The sequence below is a fragment of the Empidonax traillii genome, unplaced genomic scaffold (genome assembly GCF_003031625.1).
Source record: "Empidonax traillii isolate 1590-97213 ecotype Southwest subspecies unplaced genomic scaffold, ASM303162v1 scaffold4:size3804566, whole genome shotgun sequence".
NCBI lineage: Eukaryota > Metazoa > Chordata > Aves > Passeriformes > Tyrannidae > Empidonax > Empidonax traillii.
Genome location: NW_020955197.1, coordinates 3,564,455 through 3,586,518, shown reverse-complemented (window position 1 = coordinate 3,586,518; position 22,064 = coordinate 3,564,455). Strand labels below are relative to the sequence as shown.

General features: G+C 36.5%; 1 protein-coding gene across 6 annotated transcripts in view; it reads left to right on the top strand.

The window, feature by feature from the left end:
• The window catches only part of MCTP1 (multiple C2 and transmembrane domain containing 1), a 177,412-nt gene that overhangs the window by 34,191 nt on the left and 121,157 nt on the right, over positions 1–22,064 (top strand). For 5 of the 6 annotated variants that reach the window (XR_003570587.1, XM_027878247.1, XM_027878228.1 and 2 more), the window contains exons 8-10: positions 7,182–7,220; positions 19,668–19,838; positions 21,771–21,901. Coding sequence is in view for 5 of the 6 variants with exons in the window: in XM_027878247.1 (XP_027734048.1) it covers positions 7,182–7,220; positions 19,668–19,838; positions 21,771–21,901 (341 nt within the window). In the remaining variant the exon portion in view is untranslated. The remainder of the gene's footprint in view (positions 1–7,181; positions 7,221–19,667; positions 19,839–21,770; positions 21,902–22,064) is intronic. The other variant, XM_027878239.1, reaches the window with a different exon arrangement.

The following is a 22,064-nucleotide window of genomic DNA, read 5'->3' as shown; positions in this document are numbered from 1 at the left end:
CGACTATAAACTCATTCCATTCTCATGGGAAGTCTGCTCAAGTTGACCACAAACTTAATTCCATTCCCATGGGAAGTCAGCCCAAGTCCACAGCTGCCAACCACAAACCAAGTCTTCTTCCCATGAGAAGCCCAAGGCTTCTTTCACAGCTGGTAATATAGATTGTTCACCAAGTGTCCATTTTCCTGCAAATATTACATAACTTAGAGGCTGTAAAATACTCTGGATCCCTCTGGCTTCACAGAGGCTGTAGTGAACTGCTTGGACCTCACAGCTAAATTTTGCCTTCAACAGGCTGTTTTCAAATAAAAGGAGAAATCACTGTTAAGCAATAGATCCTGTAGAGGCAGGGTAGCAGGTTGTTTTAATGCCAGTCTCTTTGCCGTACCAGCAGCCACCACTGTGCAGCCACTCAGAAAGTTTGTTCAGAAACTTTGCCCAGGCACTGGGACATATAGACACACACCATGAACCCCACCCCGACTCCTGATGCCACTAGACTTCCAAAATCTTCAGAAAGAAGACTGTGCATGCTGAGACCTCGTCCAGGAGGAGAGATTGGGGCATTACTGGATAAACTCCCAATTTTTTATATCTATGCGGGCCTTCACCTCTGATGGACCAGGACTGTGTATTGTAGCCACAGACCATCATCACCCATGCATGGCTGGAGCCACGGGTGGCAATATCTTTCTCTCTTTTCTCCTATCTCTTTTTCTCTCTTTTTCTCTTTCAAATTTTCCTCTCTTAATATGATCATACACTCCAGAAGAGCTATACACCCCTTTTCCAATCCATTACCTTTTTTTTTTTCCAGTTTTGGTTTTAAAGGAATTTGTTGTTATATTGGTTATTTAGCATCATTTTGCTTTAGTCCCCCCTCCCAGGGATCTGTTAACAATTAACCTGGTTATCCTGCCTCAGAAGTGCGTTGCAACAGAGGCCAAGAAAAAAGCATTAATCTGATGAAATTTTCCATGGATATGGTCAACTACATTTTTTTTGTAAGAATGTTTATGTTTCTGCAGTGTGAGACATCATTCTCTTGCATACCTGAGGATTACTGGGAGGTTGTAATAGTGTTCTTTTTCCGCTTTTCTCCCAGGTAACATTAAAAAGCCTAGTAAGTTGATTACTGGAACTAGGTGTTTGGTATTTGGTATAAAAGAGATGCGGAGTTTTGAAAGTGTATTTCTTCTCTGTTAAATTGCCTTGTGACATTTTGTTAACACTTAGTAAAAATAATGGAATATGGTAGTAATGCACATCTAGCTTATTTAAACAGTGTATTTTACCTTTTTGTAAAGCAATGTATTTATCCAGACAATTCAGAATTCCGTCTTGCAGATTTGCACCACAAGAGTGTTTGTTACTTAAAAGAAAAAATTTATTTCATTTTGATTTTTTTCTTTTTTTGGTGCATTTGGGTAAGACCAGCTTTTCTGAGTCAGATGCTAATTGCCCTGTTTTTTCAAGTGGCTTTGGCACTATCCTGCCATAATCCTAAATCATGCAGCACAGAAATACTGTATTTTTACATGGGACATCATTATGTGGACAGCATGTTAGTTTCCTTTTTTATCATAGAGAAGGATAGTACTGTACTGTTCCATGTTGTCAGCTCTTATAGAGAGACTGCTCAAGAAAATTACAGGTGAGAAAGCAAAATTAGGACACTACAGTGTAGCCTGTCTTTCATAGGGGTGTTGGTGATTTAGCAACTGAATGTCAAAAGTATTGGGAGCACCACAAACTTGTTGGGTAGTAACTTTTTCCATATCCAGCTGATTGGTTGTAATAGGAGGAAAAACTGGGTTTGTACTATCACGCATTTCATTGTTAGCTTTTTTTAGTTTAGCTCAAGTGAACAAATTTTCTTCCCGTTCAAACTGTTAAATGGGACTTCTTTCTAAAAATGTCCATGATTCCAATTAATAATCTGGTTCCTAATCTTAATCTCAGTATTTATTGTGAGAAACCATTCTTTCCAAGATACGCATCTCAGAGAAGTTCTGGCAAAGTTGCAGTAAAATCATAGAATTTGTATCACAGTGAGAGGAAGATGACTTACAAAATTAATATTGAATTGTTGTATATGAATGTGTTAGGTGTTTCATAATTAAAGACTCAATTATCTTTTACTCAGTTACCATATGTACTTATTGATTTGTTAGATTTGTTTTACTCTCTAAGGAATAGATTTATTACAAAGTGTATCACTCCAGTTAAACTGTTGTCTTTGGTTTTTTTTAATTGAAGGGCTTTGTAATGATGAGGATCATTTTTATTGAAATTAGTATGATTGAGATCAATAAATTTTGAAATGTTATATTAAAAGATCAAGACTAATTCTTGTGCACTCTCAAAATGTGCACCATATAAAGTAGCAGTGAAAGCATCCTACATTCGCATACTGTTTGGATGATTGCTGCTCCCCCTCTCCTCGGATATCTCTATTTTAAAGTAATAATTCAAAAATAGTTGAAATATATAGATAAAAACCTATGAGCACCTTTAAATATGCTTTAAAGACTGCTGCACAGAAGACATGGTGGCTCGTCACATTATGTACATTTCTTTCCTAAGTAATTTCAAATTTACTTAAAACCTGTTTGTTTGATATCCCTATATAGCTTACCTTTCAAAAATACAGTTTCTTCTGGATAGGTTTTATTTTGCTCAGGTGATAACTCATAAATTCCTTGCAACTAATTCCTTGCAAGTTATTAAGTAATTAAGATAATGTTTTACCATTTTAGACCATTTACATGCTGTCACACATAAATGGTGCCAAATGGTTAAATCATAGAGCTGAAGATTTCAGAAATTAATTGCAAGTACTTATACTGCATGTACTATAATTCCATATATTTTAAATGAGAGTGTTTATTAAGACCATTGGGGAAATAAAAAAAGAGGAATAGCTTCAACAAAAGAAGCATTAGCTTTCCCATGTAGCCATAGAAGCCACATATCCTGTATTTTGGGCAGGTCTATAGCTGTATTTCAAATCAAGTCCTCTTGAACAAGACAATGTTTGTGATGTGTCTTTTGGTAACTTGATGCGGATGATACTTTCCAAAGGGATCCTTTCATTGCCTGAACTGCAGTGAGGCTGTTTTGGAGGTCATGCATTGATGTGCAGGTAAAGGAAAAGCTTTTTGAGCGTGTGTTTGCGTGGCTAGAGGACACGTCCTGCAGTAAAGTGCTATACTGGTGTTTCAAAATAATGTAGCTTTATGTTACAGGAGGATGCATCCTGTCACACTGCATAAGAAATATTGATGCTGCTGGAGGATAAGATATTTCAAGTGGAAGTCTGAAGTTAAATGGGACAAAATGGGTCTTGTGTATTGCCACTGTCTGTGAGAGAGGGATTATTGCAAATGATTTTAAATAAGCAGTCAGTTTGACAGAGTAATAGATTATTTTGTTTTGGGTGAAGCCTTGAGGTGTGAAAAGATATGAGAGATTTGATCCATACAGGAGCATTTTTTTCCCTATCTTTGTGGAAAAAAATTCTGATGAAATTCAGATTTTCTGCATATCGACTGATAAGATGATCTTGAGAATTATAGCTGGACGGTCCCATTTCCTCAGATCAAAACATTACATTTTTGGATTCAGATATCAATTAAGAATGTGAACATATACATATGTTCATATAACTGTATGCAAAATTATATTACACTGACTCGGAAACGGGATTATTTATTTTGGAATATGATGGACTGTGAAAAACAGTGCTTAAGTAGTTTACTATTGTGTTTTTCCAGTAGAATAATATTGCACATAGTTTCAATTAAAGGAAATTGTCTACTAGTTTCATAAGTAGGAACACAGTATTCGGCTTTGTGGTACATTTATGTGAAGAAAATGCAGAAGTAGCCTGCTGTTATTGAATATTAATGTAAGAGCATGGGCAGGTGAAAAAAATCAAAATTTCTAGTAAATCTTGTTTCTAAATATCCTTGCCTTTTGCTACCTGGTACATGCTTTAAAGGCATAAAAATGTGAACATTTGAAGTAATAATCTTGTAACTTCTCATTCAAACTATGCACATAAATAGAAACATAGCATTTCTGAAGTTATTTGAAGTCCTATTCTTTTGAGTTTTGACAAATGTAGGTAAAATGATTAGTTCTGATTTTTGAACAATCATAAATTGTGAATCAAATTTGATTAATGAATTATTCTTATAGAACTATAAAAATTTGAACATCTTTAATATTTGTGTCCATTTCCAGCCTTACAATTAAGTTGCCTTAACACTAGTTACAATAATTCATTTCCATTTGCTCTGTGCTGTTAACAGTACTTGTCCTTTACCTTAATGCAGCATTTTAATTTTATTGTCTTGAAAGGACAGATAACTTACATGACTACTGTAAACTAAAAAGATGTAAAATAAGTATGGGAAAAGTATGTATATATAAAAATGTTAAAACGTGAGCTCTAAGAATTCACTAATTTAACTGTATTTATAAAAAATATTGTGTTTATGAGGTACTTTCTGTATTTTTCAAATTTCTCCTTTTGATGACCAGTTTAAAAGAAGTCAGAACCAGCAGTTACTCAGTTTTTTTCTTGGACCTGCTCCAAAGAAGCTTGTTTTGTTTCTGTTGCTATTCCTTTTGGATGCATGTAGTGCAGCACATGCTGGTGTGCTGTTTGTAACTGCATGCATGGGTACAGTCTTCTTGCAAATTCTGTTTGATCTTGTAGTCATGGGTACCACAGTGCATGTGAGTTTTTCTGCCTCTTTCTCCATCAGCATTCGGTGCACAGATTTCACCAATGGGGAACTTCAGTGACTATAACCTCTTCAGAGCTGCATTTCACTCAGGTCTTCACTACAACAGCTGTTTCCTATCTGGGTCTTACAGGCAATTTCCAGCTATAGGAAATGACAAAGTTGGTAGCTTGATGAGAACTGTTGTCTTGGGACCAGCAGAGATTGGGGACAACTGTTCACCCCTGGCAGCAGCCTAAGAGGCATAGGAAATGGAAATAAGGAAACATACAAGTGCTACTTGGATGTTGTTATTTAATGAGATTAAAGTTGAAGGCATTGTTGTTTTCCTAAAATGATCTATCTTAAATGATGCTTGGGTTTTTTACTTCATATGAAAATATTCACAACATTAATATGCTGTCAGTTTGCTCGCTGTATTAAATCTTATAATACACTATTACTATTTGTTTGTTTGTTTGTTTTTATTTCCCAGGGGGATAATAACTTAACTGGGAAAAAAAGACAGATGGACTCAAGGCATAGAATATTTTCAGATTAAAAAGTTCCATGTAGATCATTCATCCTGATCTGTCCTATGCTATATATTTATTTTACTGGATTCTAAGAGTGGTTGCTATGGCTTCAGCTTATCCTGCTCTGGCTGGTAATGATGCCAATGTGCTCTATAAGTATGGTCATATGTTTCTGTAGCTACAACTCAAACTGAACTCCTCAGAGTTGAAAGAATCTTAGAATCTAGAGTTGTTTGGTTTGGAAGAGACCTTAAAGATCATCTAGTTCTAACCTCTTCCACTAGACGAGGTTGCTCAGTACTGCATCCAACCTTGCCTTGAACGCTTGCCAGGATGGGGCAGCCACAGCTGCTCTGGGTAACCTGTTGAGTGCCTCACAACCCTCATGGTGAAGAATTTCTTCCTAGTATCTAATCTAAACCTACATAGTCATATCAGCTGTTGGGCCAGATTCTCTTCCTTGCTCACAGACTGGTCTGAAACCTAGGGAAGCTGAGTTTGTGCTTTGACTTGTAGCTGTGTAGGATTCAGAAATGACAAGGAAGAGAGCAGCTGTGCTATGCTGGACAGGACCCAGGAACTCAGAGATTTTCATCAGGGCCTGCTGTGGGCCTCAAGGTGCTTAATTCTTATGTGCTTCTTCTGTAAAAATGAAAAAAGGGCTTTCTACAGCTTTATAAAACGTTTAGTATCTGTGTATATTTTTCAAAGCTACAGTTATCATTAACTTACAGCAAAGCCCTTGGGTTTTAACTGTCTATAACAAAAGTTTCCTCAGCAGCTTGTTGTTTTTCTTGTCCCAAAAAGCTGTGTCTATTTGAAAAATTACTGGATATTTCAAACATATGAACCCTACATATTTTTTCTCATTTCAATTTCCCCCCATGATACAATTTATTAGCAAGGAAAATGTTTGCATTTCAAAATTTATTTCCATTATTTGAAAAATAAAGTGTTTTACGGTAGTTAATAAAAATAAATATTATGTTTGCTTTTCATGACAAAGTTTCAAAAGAAATTAATAGCCTTTGATTTATTCTTGCTCAATATCAATAGCAGGCTGCTAAATGTTATTAAATTGTAAAAAAATTAAATTGTAAAAAAAGTAATTTTTCTGCATTTCCACAGAACTGCTTAAGCAACAGTTGTGTACACAGATAAATTGTCCCCAATCTACTTGACCAGTATGTCTCCTTTATTTAATGATTTAGAATCTGTCTGTGGACACTTTGCCTCCCAGCATGTCAGAGCATGGTGTCTAGCAGTGCCAAGGTTTTACAGGTTGTTTAGGTAATGGGCCAGGGTAACTGAGATTTGGGGTTTTTAAAGAGTGAAGGTATAACTTTGTTTTCTCCCTCATGTGCGTAATTATCAAACTAAAGAGATATTTTTACTGCTCTGAAATTAGCTAACAGTGGTAACTTTAAGGATTTTGTAATAGATTCACGTTATGAAAGAAGTCTTATGAGGGATTTCTGCTATGTGGCTACACTTAGGAGTTAAACAGTAGTGTTCCAAAAAAATGGAGTACCTTATTATTGAAAAAATTCCATTATTATTAAAAACTATCCAAGTAGTCAAAATTGAAATCACTATCAGTAATGGCACATCCATTTTTTCCCCTTTGCTTATCTAACTCTTTTTTTCTGTCTTTCTTTCTCACAAGTTCAGATAATGCATTGTCTCCAGAACTGAGACTTTCAGACTACCCAGAAAAGTATGCCTGGGTGTGCACAGGGCTGCTGCTTGCCTGGATTTGTTTGAGGCTTGTGTGTGTATCTGTTGGTGGAGTGTACATGTTGCTGTTTCAGTTGTAGTGGTGGTTAAATGTGAATTGTCCTGTTGGAGACAGTTGGCCTCCTTTTCTGTATTGCAGAGGAAAGGTAATTAAAATGCTTTATTTTATTTTCAGACTATGCTAATGAGGAAGAGTTGGAAAAGATCAAGTAAGGTAACTGTAATTTTTAGCATGTGGTCTTCTGGCTGTTTGTTTTTGGATTTTTGTGTCTTTTTTTTTTTTTTAGAACAACTACGACGTTTTACCAAACATGACATATAGAACTGTAAACTTCTGGCTCAGGATTCATTGTCCTTCAAAACATGTTTTAATGACATTGTTTTTTGTTTCATCAAATCAAAACCATGAAACAGTTTTTAAATGTAATCTTAAAACCTGTCAACTTTGTTACAGCATTTTAACTTGTTTTGAAGTCATTTGGCAACTTCATGTAAATGGCCAACATGTCCTGATTCCTTTTCTAAAATCTTTATTTCTCATGTGTAAACAATTTCCTTAGTTAATACGAGCAAGAAATTCATGCCAAAGGATAACTTTAATTTTCTTATTACTTACTCATTAGAGGTTTTGTGTGCCATTTTCACAGTGATGGTAGTCATCCATAGGTGACAGTCATAGCCAGGCTTTAAAAGAGCAGAATACTTAAGGAATCATTCTTGGTCTCCACTTTATAGAGCTCTTTAGATGCCTCTTCAAGCAAATTCAGTATCTGGCTTTTCCCCTCTTAGGAAATGATAAGAAAGGAGCAGTGTATGCTCTTTTCCACAGGGGAAATGCTGATAGTTTGACTACAGTGGAATACAACCAATTTTTGCCTTTCTTTTTTGCTGTATGTGTCTCCAAAGAGATAAAGAAAATGTGTATAGTTTCTTAATAGTTTTCTGGCCAGTCTTACTTAATGCTGCCCTTCTGTTTTAAAGTTTTAAGCCTTCTTGCTGTTTGTATTGATAAAAATAAAATTGAAATTTCTCAAAATCTTGAGTTGGTTGGTGTGGTAGATCTGGGGTTTTTTTGAGATGTTACCATGTGTATGTGTTAAAATCAGAAAAAAAGTGAAATAGCTACGTGGAATGATTGACTTATTTTGTAAAATTATTTGCTCTTCTAGCATATTGATGCACAAATTTAAATAGAAGGTTGTTAGCAAACAGTGTTGTATATGCTGCTCTTTTGACAAATATTTGCACACTTTTAAATCTTTAAATAATTAAAAAGATCAGTGTTCATAATTCTTGGGTTATGGATGGGTTTTTCACAGTTTGCTTCTGTGATGCAGGACAATATCTCTGTTTCTTTTTTGAAATTTCAGAAGCAAAGATATTTGGTGAAGTGATGTTGTATACTATTTTAATTCTCATATGGTTTGTGTAACTTCATGAAATATCTAAGGTGCTCAAACTCCTGAAGAGATAAGGAAGAGCTGTGAGAAGGGTGAAGGGTAGAACTGTTTTGCATCATGAAAGTGATGTTTTAACTCTTGATGTGCTAAATATATGTTTGTTCCCATACTTCAAATTACAAATTGACAAAACTATGTGCTTCAGTAACCCTGAATGAATGGCACAACATGAGAACTGGGAATTCTTCAGAGCTCTTCAAGTGAGTTATTTATCCCTGTTCTCCATTGTTACAAACATTTGATAACATTTCATTCAGTACTGGCATTTTTGCAAATCAGTATATCAAAATACTTGGCAAATAGTGAATGTACTTTCTAAATATTGTACTTTTTCTATGGTTGTCTCACAAGAAGTAATCATTTAACCTAGAGGTGTAATGCATGGACAATATCTTACATTCATTTCTGTATTTATGATTTATATACAGAAGTATCTCATTTGGAACACAGAAGCTCATTTGTCTTGTGGGTCTGTTCCAGAGTTCCAAATCTTTGATCTACTGTCTGAAGAACAAATTAAAAAAATCTTTTATTTACAAAGAATTCCTTTAAAAGACTTGCTGTTCTCTGGGGTGCAAGGTAATCAATATTAAATAAGATGTCATTTCCAGGTTAAAAAAAATAAAAATTCCTAAAAATAGGTACTCAATTATATTAAGCAATTGAGAAAGTGCCCTATTTGAGATCCCTTTTCTTCAGGAATTGTTTGTCTCACACTCCTGAGAGCTGAGAAAAAACCAGAATACTAAAATTTTTTAAAGATACCATTGTAAAATTTCCTAAACCTAATTTTTTGGGTCTCTAGAGACTTTAAAATGACAATTCTAGTAAATGAATTTGATTTTACAGACTATGACACGATTCTTCACTTTTTAAAGTTCGTGTCCTTGAAGCCTACCTTTTCTGTAACATAGGTAGCTTGAAGTTAAGGTGTAGTAATGCAGACCATTATGGCATTCCTTGTGTTCATCAACTGCATTGTTTGCCTGCAGTTCCTTGAGCATGTGTAGTGGATGTAAAAAGAACAGTAACTGATCTCTATTACAATATTAACATGTTCACTTGCAGGAGATCACTTTTGCCGAGTCTGAGTCTCTGATTAAATACTGCACCCCTTTGAAGTTGAGGCATTAAAAAATACTCAGGTCATTGCAGCTCTGCATTTTATCTACAAGTAAACCAGTGTTTTCAAACACACTAGTGTTATAAACACTTGTTAGTGGCATTGCAAAAATGAAGCAACACTTACGCTTTTGTTGGTAGATTTCTTTCTTCTGTAGTTGTTGGTTTTTAGTTTGTCTTTTAGTTTTCCCTGTCACATTTGCGTTATACCAGACATACTCTTCATCAAAAGTCATGGGAGCTAGTTCGCTCTCAGCGCTGTCTAGGTCAGAGGGAGTGCTCCTCTTTCTCTGAATCTAGCAAAAATTAAATTAAAACAATTTTGAAGTCACAGCATTTCTGTCCTTGGTCTCTGACAAGAAAAATCAGACTTCCTGTCTTCAGTGACGGGAGACTTCTGGTGGGCTATTGGAAAAAAGCTGTTTATTAAAAAACCCAAACCAAAACAAAAAACCTCTACTGGGTAGATATAATTTGCTTTTAGTTTTAATTTGATTTTTTTGTTTCATGCACCACAAGCTTGGTGTTGCATTAAACAAACTAAAGGCTAGTGATTACGACTTGGCAGGTTGGGCTGTTTGGTGCATGGTCTGGGAGAGGACAACATCTCCATTTTTAGTAGTAGAAATTTCAACCACTACTGCAGATATCTCTGCTAGGATCCATTACCTTTACCCCAAGTAAAGGTGGAAGTGAATTATTCAATATTTCATGTATTTTTATATGATACAAATGTTTGCATAATAACCTCAGTGTGCCTGTGCCTCACAAAAAGGCTGTGCTTGTATGATCTGAATAGTCAGTCATTCATTTAAACCAAATAGAGTGTCTCTTAGCTTCATTTTTCTTTTTAAAAAGCTATTGGAAAAGTTTTGACCCGTGCAAAATGGTTTTCCTTTCTATGTATGCATGAGACCTGTTCTACTTGTATGTTTCTCCACTTCCACCACCATTTTCCCTTAGGGAAGATTTTCCTTTTTGCATTAATTTCTCTGCTGAAGATGCAGAGTTTCCTGATAGCTCTTATTCTTTGGATTGAGAGAAACAAACTTCTTGCTTCTCTCTTGCTTTCTTAACTGCCTGTGTTCCAGATCTAATTTGGTACAACAGTTGTTGCAGTTCAGGGAAAAGAGGTGTGCAGAATAGTCAACACTGCTTCTGACAGTGAGATGAATAGTGCTAATTGCTGAAGCAATTTCTGTTACAGAATCCTTGATGTATCAACTATCTGTGTAGTTAGAAATAAAACATTGCTACTTCCAGCATGAGCTATCACAGACTAATTAGGTAGAATTGTTTTCTACTTCACTAAAAAAGTACCCACAGCTTTTTTTTTTTTTTTAAAGTTGTCAAGTTATGCTACCTTCATTTGACAATTAATTGTTTGCATTAACTCAATGAGAAGCCTTTCTTTGGACACACTCTCTCAAAGGTCATTTCATTTCATAGAAAGCAGGCAGAATTCTCTGAAGAATCTGTGGATACCAGTAAATATTTTATGAAAAATCACTGGTTCCCTCTACTGTTGTACAGTTTGCTGAATGATTATAGGAGGTTAATTTAGAAAAGGGTAAGGGATAATGGCTTCAGGTAGTGCTATTTACTTGCAGGGTAATGCACATATAGCTTGCTTTGAAAGTTTTGACCTCACTATACTGAGCAGGAGAAATGGAGGCCAAAAGGTGTGAGACAAGAAGGTAACTGGAATGTCTCTGGAAGATTAGAGTGATGGCAAGGCAGGTCATGTTGGACGTAGCAAACCTTTCCAGAATTTTGGATGCCTGTGATATTTAAAAATCTACCTGTGTGCAGGGCAGGTGTGAAAAAGACAGAAAATAGGAATAACAGCCTGAAAAGTTGTCTTCCTACCATGGAATGGTAACAGTGATAGCTAAACTGTGTTTAACAGACATTTGTTTAATCTGTCCTTAAAAATCATAGCAGTGGATATTTTACAACCTCCCCAGAGAGCCAGTTCTTGTGCTTAACTATCCCTTACATTAAAAGCTGTTCTTTTCCCTAGTGTCTTAAAAGTATCTCCCATGGTGCAAATAAAGCTCATCTCTTCTCACAATACAAATGGATATGTTTTATTACAGTGATTTCAGCACAATTTATATATATATATTTTAGAGTGAGTCTGAAAAAGTGATCTGAAAAAATACTTATATTTTAATTCAGAGGTAAGTTTTGGATGCTCAAACACTAATGATTGGGGCATGTAAGAGGAAACAAAACAGTGATATTTGGAATGAAGTTTTACTGTGTGCAGAAAATATGTCAGAATGAATAGTGATAATATGGGAGAAATTAACAAGTCTGGTGGATTGAACCCAACCAGCATGAAGCCTTGATGCTACGTGAGCATTGATCACCAGTAGCCAGCATGTTCCAGTTTTGTCAACACTAGTTTAGCCACAAATGTCAAGCATGTCTTCCCCTTTCAGCTGAGGCATAGAGGGACTTGACGCAGTGGATTCACTGGATATTCCCATGGGGAAAAAAAAAAAAAAAGTGTGACAGATAACTGTGTTTTGCTTTTGTCTGAGAACCTTCATAAGCCTTATTGTGTTCCTAGACCTTCAGGACAACAAATTACACCTCCTGTAAGATGAAAACACCAAAGTCTAACACCTGCTGAAAAGTTCTGGTAGTTTATATAGGGCACACAGAGCATGTTTCTGAAGTAAGCCAAATATCCATTTTTAATAAAATAATTAAGAAGAAAGTGCAGCATTTGAGTCTTCATGTCCTAAGCTTTCAGTGTGGACAACATTTGAAAACTAACTTTGGTTTGATTGGTGGGTCAACATGTCTCCTGTTTCTGCTTACTTAATTGACGAGACAGGAGTATGAGAATGATCAAGCTCAGTCTACCTATTAATTCAGGTCTTCCAAACTGAAGATGAGAAGGTGTCACTGTAAATTTTGCCTCACAGGCAAGAGTTGTCCTCCCTGATTAGCAACTTGGATAGTAACTCTGTTTTTCACTAGACTACTTATGAGTTAGTGATCTTATAGATATTCACAGGAAGGATAGGTATCCTAAAACTATGGAACTGGCTGACCAAGCTGTTTGTGTTCCTCTTTTTTTAAGTTCTGAGGAAATTGCCATGTTCCCACATAGAGGATGATTTTCTCAAAATAGTATTTTCTGATGGTGTATCAGGAAAAATTAGCATATCTAGAGGATGTTTGAGGTGCTGTCTATAGTTTATTTCAACAAATCCTGCACTTCTAGAGAACAAATGGATATACTTGCTATCTCTTCTCCAGGCTGAAAAACCTCAACTATGTTTTCACGGGACAGGTACTCCAGCCCTCTCGGCAACTTTGTGACCTCTTCAAGCCGCACCCTAACCGGTCCATGCCCTTCTTATATTGAGAGCCTCAGAGCTGGTACTCCAGGTGGGGTCTCACCAGAGCAGAGCAAAGAGGGAGAATCACCTCTGTCAACCTCCTGGCCACACTTCTCTTGATGCAGCTCAGGTCACAGTTGACTTTCTGGGCTGCAGCAACATGTCACTAGGTCACGTTGAGCTTCTTATCTACCAACACCCCAAGTCCTTCTCGTCAAAACTGCTCTCAATCTATTCTCTGCCCAGCTTGAATTTGTATTTGGGTTTACCTTGACCCAGGTGCAGGACTTCCCACTTAGCCTTATTGAACTTCATGATGTTCACATGGGCCCCCCGCAGTCACAACTGAGAAGCTACTTCTGGTTAGTTACAGCTGGGGATAAAAGCTTTACTGCCTAAAGCAAGTGAATGAAATTGATTTTTAATTCACATTTAGATAACTATATTTACTTTAATTCAGCTTTAGAAATTTTTGCATGTACTTTTAAACTGAAAAAATAGAATATATGAAGATTTTAAGCAAGAATGAATTGCAAAATGTATGGCTTTCAGCTCCTGACTGCTGACTGTTTTTAAAATTTCTTTTAGAGACCTTTTCTGAAAATATGTGTGTTCCAGTTGCACAAACTAAAATACCAAAACCTATGGCCTTAATCACTGATGCTTTTATGCCTGACTCAAAATATTTATTTTCTGTTGCGTTTTCTTAATACCAAAAGCCTTATGAAGCATTTTTTTCTGTTTTAAAATTGAAACAAAATGCCTTTCCACTAAAATTAGATGTCTCTTGAGTAGAGAATAAAATTGTAAATAGGAAATCATGGTATAAGTATGGCAGAGACAAACATAAGCATAGAGTTGTGTGATGTTTCTTAATTGAAGTAATTTACAGTCAGTTCAATCTTGCAACCAGAATCAGCCAGAATTCTATGGAATTTCAGATGAAATGGTAGAATTCCTACATTTGTGTTCTTTTGTGAACAATCTTTTAAGACTGAGAAAATGTACTTGTTTTTTGTAAGCCATGAGGTTCTAGATGTCAGTTTATCAGCTGTAAATGGTGCTTGAAGGAGAGCTACTAAATATTGGAATAGAAGTAGAAAAGTCAGAATAGTTATGCCTCTCTGCTAGACATGTGATTATAAAAATTATGCAAATATTTGGTGAAGCTTATATTTGCATTAATTGTATCTGAGTAGTAACAGCTGATCTAGTTAACAACAAAAACAGCAGAGTCACACTTCACTATGGGGGTTTCTGGGTTCATTCCAGAAATTCCAAAAGCACAAGGAGTTTCTTTCAAGTATTGGTGGTCATTGTCTTTCTGTGTATCACATTCACATTAGCACTGGGAGTTGGTGACACTGTTTGTCCCGGGCAGTAACAGAATTATCAGGAGACCTATTGACTTTCACATATTGCAGGCACAGTTTCCAAGAGGAATTGCTGGGAGAAGGACAATGGAGAAGGTTAGGGCTGTACTGGCACAGTCTCTCTGACAACTCCTACACACTGCTGTCCTTTATAAATACTTCCACTCTTTCACAGAAAATGCAAGTCACAGTGAGTGCCACAGCCTCCTTCATACTACATCTGAGCTGTCTCTGGCAAGTGGACTTAAGCCAAATTATTCAATTTAAAAACCCACAAAAATATATTAAATGCTGGAAAAGTATGAGCTACTGTTACTGTAGTGTCATGACGACATTGCTCTACAGTAGCAGTATCCAGTTACTAGAGCAAACACTATAAACCACATTCAACATGGCAATTATAATGAAAATACACAGGGCATAGGGCAGTGTAAATTTCACAACTACAAAAATTTTGATTAGCTTCACCTAGAATTAAAATATCCTAAAATGTAAAATTTAGTTGATAGAAAGTTAAGAGAAGTGGGTTTTTTTCATATTGCAGTCATTATCAGTAGAAGTCAATTTACAAAACCAGTTTAGTCACAATGAGCAAACATTAAGAAGGAATCATCATGATCGCACCAAAGGCATTTTTGTAACTCGGTGTCTGTACATTGATGACTTTTGCAAGGTGTCATACTTTGTGTAGTTATTAAGATAGGAAAAGCATTGCAAATGCATATTTCTGTCCCTTGGTTTTTTCATTGTGTGGTGCATAGAACTAGCAGCTATATCCATTGATATTCTCAATCTTTATTGAAATGTTTTATCCAAGTCATGTAAGCTTCCTAGAAGCTGGGGGAGAAGAAGTCTGTTTACTTGAATTTGCAGCAGTCATTTGTAACACTGGCTTTAATTCACTTTGCTGTATTTGTACACCTATCCTCTGTTTAGTGATGGACACAAGTATTGTTGTTTTTTATATTCTTTTGCTAATTTCTTGATTGATATTTTATTTAAGCTTCCAAGCCAAAGTTATTTTTTTGATAGATATGCCATTGCAGGACATAAAGTTGAATTATTTATTTGGTTTTTAAAACTTTTTAATAAGTTTGTGGTAGGCACTGTTCTATTTCTCTCTGTTCTGTTCAAGGACACAGAAGAGCAGTGTGTCCTAGTGGTGAGTGTAACAAGGAGGAGATTTTCTAAAAGCGGAGTCTGTTTTGCGTGGGCACAAGCACATGCCAATGAGTGAGGTGATGCTTGGCAGGGCATGAGAGCTGATTGATGAAGAAGTGAGGTCGTGCTGGGAGAGGACAATGTGTGGGGTTTCTCCAACTCAGTATGGGCTAAAATTTCAGAGGTCACTTAGTTAGCCAAAGATAAATGTAAATATTCAGGGGATTTTGAAAACCACCTACTCAGTGTGTCTCTTCTTTTGATGAAAGTAACACTAATTCATTGAGAATGTGGTCTTGATGAACCTGGGATAAATGCCTGGATTCTGCCTGAGCCTAATTGGTTTCCTACCCCATAATATTACCCAGATATACCTGAACACATGCAGAGCATAGAGTCATGTTATAAGGTTATCTTTTAGCTCTGACATTTGGCTAACTATATTAAACCTATCTAATAGAGGATACAGTTCTGTATCAGAAGATTTTCTGCTGTTAATGCCCCTAGCCCACCCACTACTCTACATTTAGACAGAATAGGTGGAACAGAAGTAAAAGCTAAGTTTATCACATCAGAAGATTCTGGGTTTGCATACTGTTTATAGTAGAAGCATTAAAGCGCAGTGAATGGATATGAAAATATGAGAGGTTTTCTTTCACAGGTAGCTTTAAGCATCCTTTAATTTGAAAGATTCATTTTCGGAACTAAAATTTTAATTTCCTTTTGGGGAGAGTGAAAGCCACACTGCAGCTTTCCCACCACCCCACTCTTTGGTGTGTTTAGAACGTGTCAGATGGGAGTTGTCATGCCTGTATTCTGCATATAAATGCTCAAAGATGTGAATAATATGAATAATAATCCCACATTAATGACAGTTGATTATGGACTGATATTTTGACTTTCCATCTTTTGGCATTATATATGAAATATGTAACTTCCTACCTATTTACAGAGAATTGAAAGGTTGTATGGTTTCTTCGTGATTTTTTTTTTTTCTTTTTGTGGCGGAAGAGCGAACCAGACTGCAATAATCATGACGTACTTGCTGAGGGAAACAAGTTACCTAAGAATTACTCTTGAGAAACATCCTTCATAGGAGAAATTAATGAAGATGTTTATTTATTTTATAAATAAAGAAATTTCATTTCTTTGTTTTATTCTCATGGCTTCTCTTCTGACTTTGTAGTCAACTCACTTTGGGCTGGATTTTACAGGTGGTTTCTTAGTTACCCAAAAATGTACATAGAAGTGTATCTGTCTCACAATGTGACATTAAATTCATAAGGGAAGAACTCTAGAAGGTGAAATTAGTCTTGCTTTTCCTTTTTTTCATCTCTTAGCTTTTTTGTCAAATTTGACTTGAAATCTAAACATTCTTTTTTTCCTTTTTTTTTAACTTCCTACAAGAATCATTATATGAAATGAGAGGTTATGTTAGTATATGTCATTTCTGAGGATGTATGACTTTGACTGGAAGGAAAGCATGCTGGATGCTCTTCAGTCTTGTTTGGAAACAAGAAAACTGACTGCTGGAAGTTATTCTTGCTGGAGAAGGCCATATAGCTATGCCTTTCATGTCCAGGAAATCTCAATAGCTTTAGCTCCAGCGAGCTGTACCCTGACTTCCAGTACATCTCCCTTTTGCTGTTCCTTGGACCTCTGTGTTACTGATAAAAAAGAAAAGAGTGCTACTATGGTCTACATTTCCTACCTTGAAGAAGGAACAGTCCCAACAAACCCGCACCTCTTTTAGCAGCTAGCTGTTTTTCTTCCAGCATTTTGAGACATAGGCTCTGCAGCTTCACTGTCAGTGAACACACTACTGGGCTCTGCAAGGTGGTTTGATTGCTGTTGACTGCAAGATGTGTCTTTGACTCAGGAGGGCTTCCTCCAGCAGCATGTGAACGGTTGTTCTCAGGGCTCCTGTCTGACTCTTGTAAACTCCTGTCTTACCTCTCTATCATTTTACCCCCAGCTCTCGGTCATTTAGATCTTACCTTGTCACCTCGTACTTAAATTAACCCTACTGGTTATGAAATATCCTACTGGCCATAAAAATTCATAATGCTTTACAAGGTAGCAGGTGCTCTAATGCAGCAAATTATTTTAAGAGCTGTTGAAAATATGGAATTCAGATCAAATATACTCTAAATTATTCACTGTCTCACTGGTGATTAGTGAAGTAGACAGCGATGCTGTGATGCTTAAGATCTACTTCAAAAGAGGAGTAAATGCAAACTCAAGCTTATTTTCCTCAAAACCATATGAATGCCCACTCAGCTTTCAAGAAAACCCCAAGAATTGTGTGGTTTTTTGCAAAATAAGTCTCAATCACTGCATCTATCCCAATATAAATATCTTCCTAAACATGCCTGGTCTTTTCTTCTTTCTTTACTCTGATCACCTTATGTTCAGGGTAGAGTCAGTGTTGATTATTTACTATCTGCTATTTCTTTTGCTCTAAGCCTTCTAAGAAACTAGAACAAGAATTAAAAAATCTACCGCTTCTTCACAAGTCAAGTCTTTGGCAATGTTGAATGTATTCCCCCAATGAAAGGGGTATTTGTGCCAAGAAAAAATTTTAGTTTAAGTTGTGTTCCCAAGTTGTAAATGAAGTATTTTCTGGAAAGTGATTTTCCCAACTGTGCACTAATTTTTATAGAGTGTCTGCTTTCTGATGCCCCACTGCTGTCACATGTTAAGTTAAAGGTTATTCCGCAGTTCCTTGTTTGCCTTTGTAGAAACAGTAGGTTTGTGAGAAGTTTCTCTGCAGTTAAATCCTTCACTTCAGGAAGGGAAATCTTTAATAAATATAGTGAAATATTTTGGGAGTAACCATGCTATTTTGGATGAATAACCATTAGAAAACATAAGTGCATGCCAATAAAATATCTGCAATACTACAAAAAAAGCATGTTAATAAGATTCGCTCCAACCCCAGTGGCCTCAGTACTCATGTATAATACTTCTCTCTGGTGAGTGCAGGTTATAATCCAAGGATTGTACACCAGTCTACTTTTTATCGTTGTCTCTGGATAATAAGGTAAAATTTTGCCATGGGCACGTGCACAGCAGTAACCATCCAGCTGTATTTACCTTCTGAAAGACTCAAACCAAATTTGCACTGAAAAGCTCTTATGGAGATACTGGAGGTCTGCAAATGATGAAGCCAGCCACGCAGACAGGGTTACTCAGGTCATAAAGCTTTTGTTGCCCAAACTACATTGCAGAATGAAGAAAATGCATATATTACACCAGAGTATACATATAGACTAGCTATATAAGAATAATTTGTGAGACTAAAAATTGTTTATCCAGTGTTCTGATTATAGATAAGGTAACCTTGAACAAATAAAATTTCAGAATAGAAGGGAAAGCTTTTGGCAACATCACTTCTCAGATGCACCCAAGACACATTTACCTTCCTTAGGAGCGCACAGGTGATTCCCCAGTTCTGATATCTTGTAGGTCAGAGCAAACTGGAGAGATTATCTTAAATTACTCAAGTTTATAGCCTCTTGCTCTCCCAGCTACCAGTGGAGTTCATTAACAAAAGCCATAACCAACTGTTTTGTGTGTGAATTTTCTTTTAACCCCCAAAATCTGTGGCCAAGGGTTTGGAGTCCACAAGCTTCTGCACAATTCTGATCAGAGGTTCTGCAACATTGTTTAGAAACTCTTGAACTTATGTGCTGGTATTTAATGAATGTTTCTGAGAATACCATATCATTTTAGAGGCTGAGATACAGGCGTTTATGTTATTCTAATGGAAGTTTGTATTCTCAATTTTTTTCTTTTATTTTAATGTTTCTTGAAGTTCATTCAATCATATACTACTAATAGAAGAGACTTTGTACCATTCATTTGTATTCTATCAGCAGAGGGAGAAGTGATGCAGAAAAAAAAGCACTTTTTTTTTTTTTAATGCACGTTTCCTTAAGTAGCATTTGTTCTGCTTGCTTCTTCCAAAGCATCATATGACATTATCTGCTTAATTGTCATTGTTTTATTTCTCTCAGAGTTATTCTATGCAATATCGAATATCGTTTACATATGTATTATCCAGTAATTCAAAATGGCTTAAAGTGGTTGTTTTAAATTCATAGTTATGTGAAATTGAACATTGAAAAGCAGGGGAAATTTTTGGAATTGTGTAAACTAAGTTTATGCTTTTGTTTCACTGAAGTTTCAGACCCAGAGCTTACGTCTCTCAGACCTGCACAGAAAGTCTCAGCTATGGAGAGGGATAGTTAGTGTTACCTTAATAGAAGGTCGTGAACTTAAGGCAATGGATGCAAATGGGCTAAGCGATCCATATGTGAAGTTCCGATTGGGGCATCAGAAGTACAAAAGCAAGGTAATTTTAAATGTGACTGAAAATGTTTTTGAAATGCTTCGTTCCTGTTTGGGTTTTTTCACCTTTTATGGAGACACATTGCTGTAATAAATAGTTTTCAGAGCACCTGGAGCTTTGTTTGGTTGTTTCTTTTTATTTCATTATAAACAAAAGTAGTACTAGATGGGGAAAAATGTAGCACTGAAAAATTTGGGTATACCAGGGGGCACACCTGATATACCATACAGACTGTGTTGGCTTTTATTTCATAGAATTGTAGAATCAGACAGATTGGAAAGGACCTCTGAGATCATCAAGTCCAACCCTTGATCAACTACCACCACAGTTACTAGACCTCAGTGCCGCATCCAGTCTCATCTTAAAAACCTCCAGGGATGGAGAACCCACCACTTCCCTGTGCAGCCCATTCCAATGCCTGATTACCCTGTCTGTAAAGAATTTCTTCCTAATACCTAACCTAAACCTCTCCTGGCAGAGCTTAAGGCCTTTATAGTTGCCTGGGAGAAGAGACTAACTCCCACCTGGCTACAGCCTCCTTTCAGGGAGTTGTAGAGAGTGATGAGGTCTCCCCTGAGCCTTTTCTTCCCCAGGCTAAAAAATGCCAGCTCCCTCAGGCTCTTCTCACAGCACTTGTGTTCAAGTCCTTTCACCAGCCTGGTTGCTCTTCTGTTAGGGTCATTCATCGGAGAGGAGAGATGCAGAATGATTGTGATAAGTACTTTACAGACTTGATGCTGGTTAGCTCTTGGATCCTTTGCATGTCTTATCCTCAAACCATGTCATTCTTATATTCTCATTTTCCTCTTCTTTATGTATGAACTTCACAAGTAGAGAGGATTGATCAGGGAGACAGTTAATGTGGGGACTTTATTGGCTTTCTTGCTATTATTTGTCTATTCCCCTGGTCCCTACTGTTATGAAAATTGCTGTTTATGGAAGATGCTTGACCTGCCAGTGATGCATGTGACCTTCCTCTCCCAATGGCAGTGATGGGTGCTGTGGTTTTCACAGCCAGACGAAGGAGAAATTGAAGAAGAAGGCATGAGCATTTAGTTGCCATATTTGCAGAGCTCTGAGCTTGCATTAGTGCCTCCTAATCTGAAATGAGAAGAAATCAAATTTCATGCTTTTGTGAATTAAAAATTTTCATAATCCTCTCTGAATTTTCCATTTTTTTCATGCCAGTAGAACTGGTGGGTGTAAGAAGTAGGGTTTCCTTAATAGGGAAGGTACTAGGCAGTTTCTTGCTCAGGACAGGTGTGACTACTGTGAATACTGCTTTTGCTTTTTGGTAGAAAAATCTGTAAACTTTCCTTTCTGCACAATGTGATCAGAAGTACATGGACTGAAATCCATTGAAGTCAGAAGTAACTGGACTGAAGATGGCAGAGAAAGCTAGTTTCATCTAAGTTTTAAATGAAAGGAAATAAAATATAGTTTTGGAAAAAAAAATTTTATTCCGTACAAAGTAAACCATATTATCATATTTCTACCAGTATTGCTGCAGCTGGGGAAAAGGACATGATAAAATTGTTTGTTTAAGTACTTACAGTCACCATCTACTTGTCATTGCAAGTGCTTTGTTTTCCTTTAGGCTTAGAGACACAACTTTACAGCTAAATGTAATTTAAGAGAGAACGTAATTATTCTAAAGAGAAATGGCTCCATTCCCAGGGCGAATCCTTTGTTTAGAAGGCTTTTGAAGGTGGACAGGTTGCAAGGATTCTGGAGGCTGCTGTTAGGTCAGAGAGGCATGAGAAAACTGGCCAGTAGTCTTTCCTAATTACTATTTTTTAATTCTCCCTGCTTGAGATACTGATAATGCATACAGAAAAAAAACTTCCTGAACAAACTCTAAAGATTAAATTTACAATTCAAGAATGTATGTGCCTACACTATGCAATATGACTTTCTTTTTTGATCTCCTTTCAGATTGTGCCAAAAACTCTGAATCCACAATGGAGGGAGCAGTTTGACTTTCATCTCTATGATGAACGAGGTGGAATTATTGATATTACCGTTTGGGACAAAGATGCTGGCAAAAGGGATGATTTTATTGGCAGGTTTGTGCAATTCCAGCCTTCTTGTTCCCTGGCGCTCATTAAAATGAGCCTTGCTGTTGAAACTATTTCTTATGACCATTTGGTCTTGGTTTTGTTGTGTGATTTGTTTTTTTTAAAACTTTGGGGAGGATTTTCTGCAATGTACCAGTACAGTTTGCTGCAT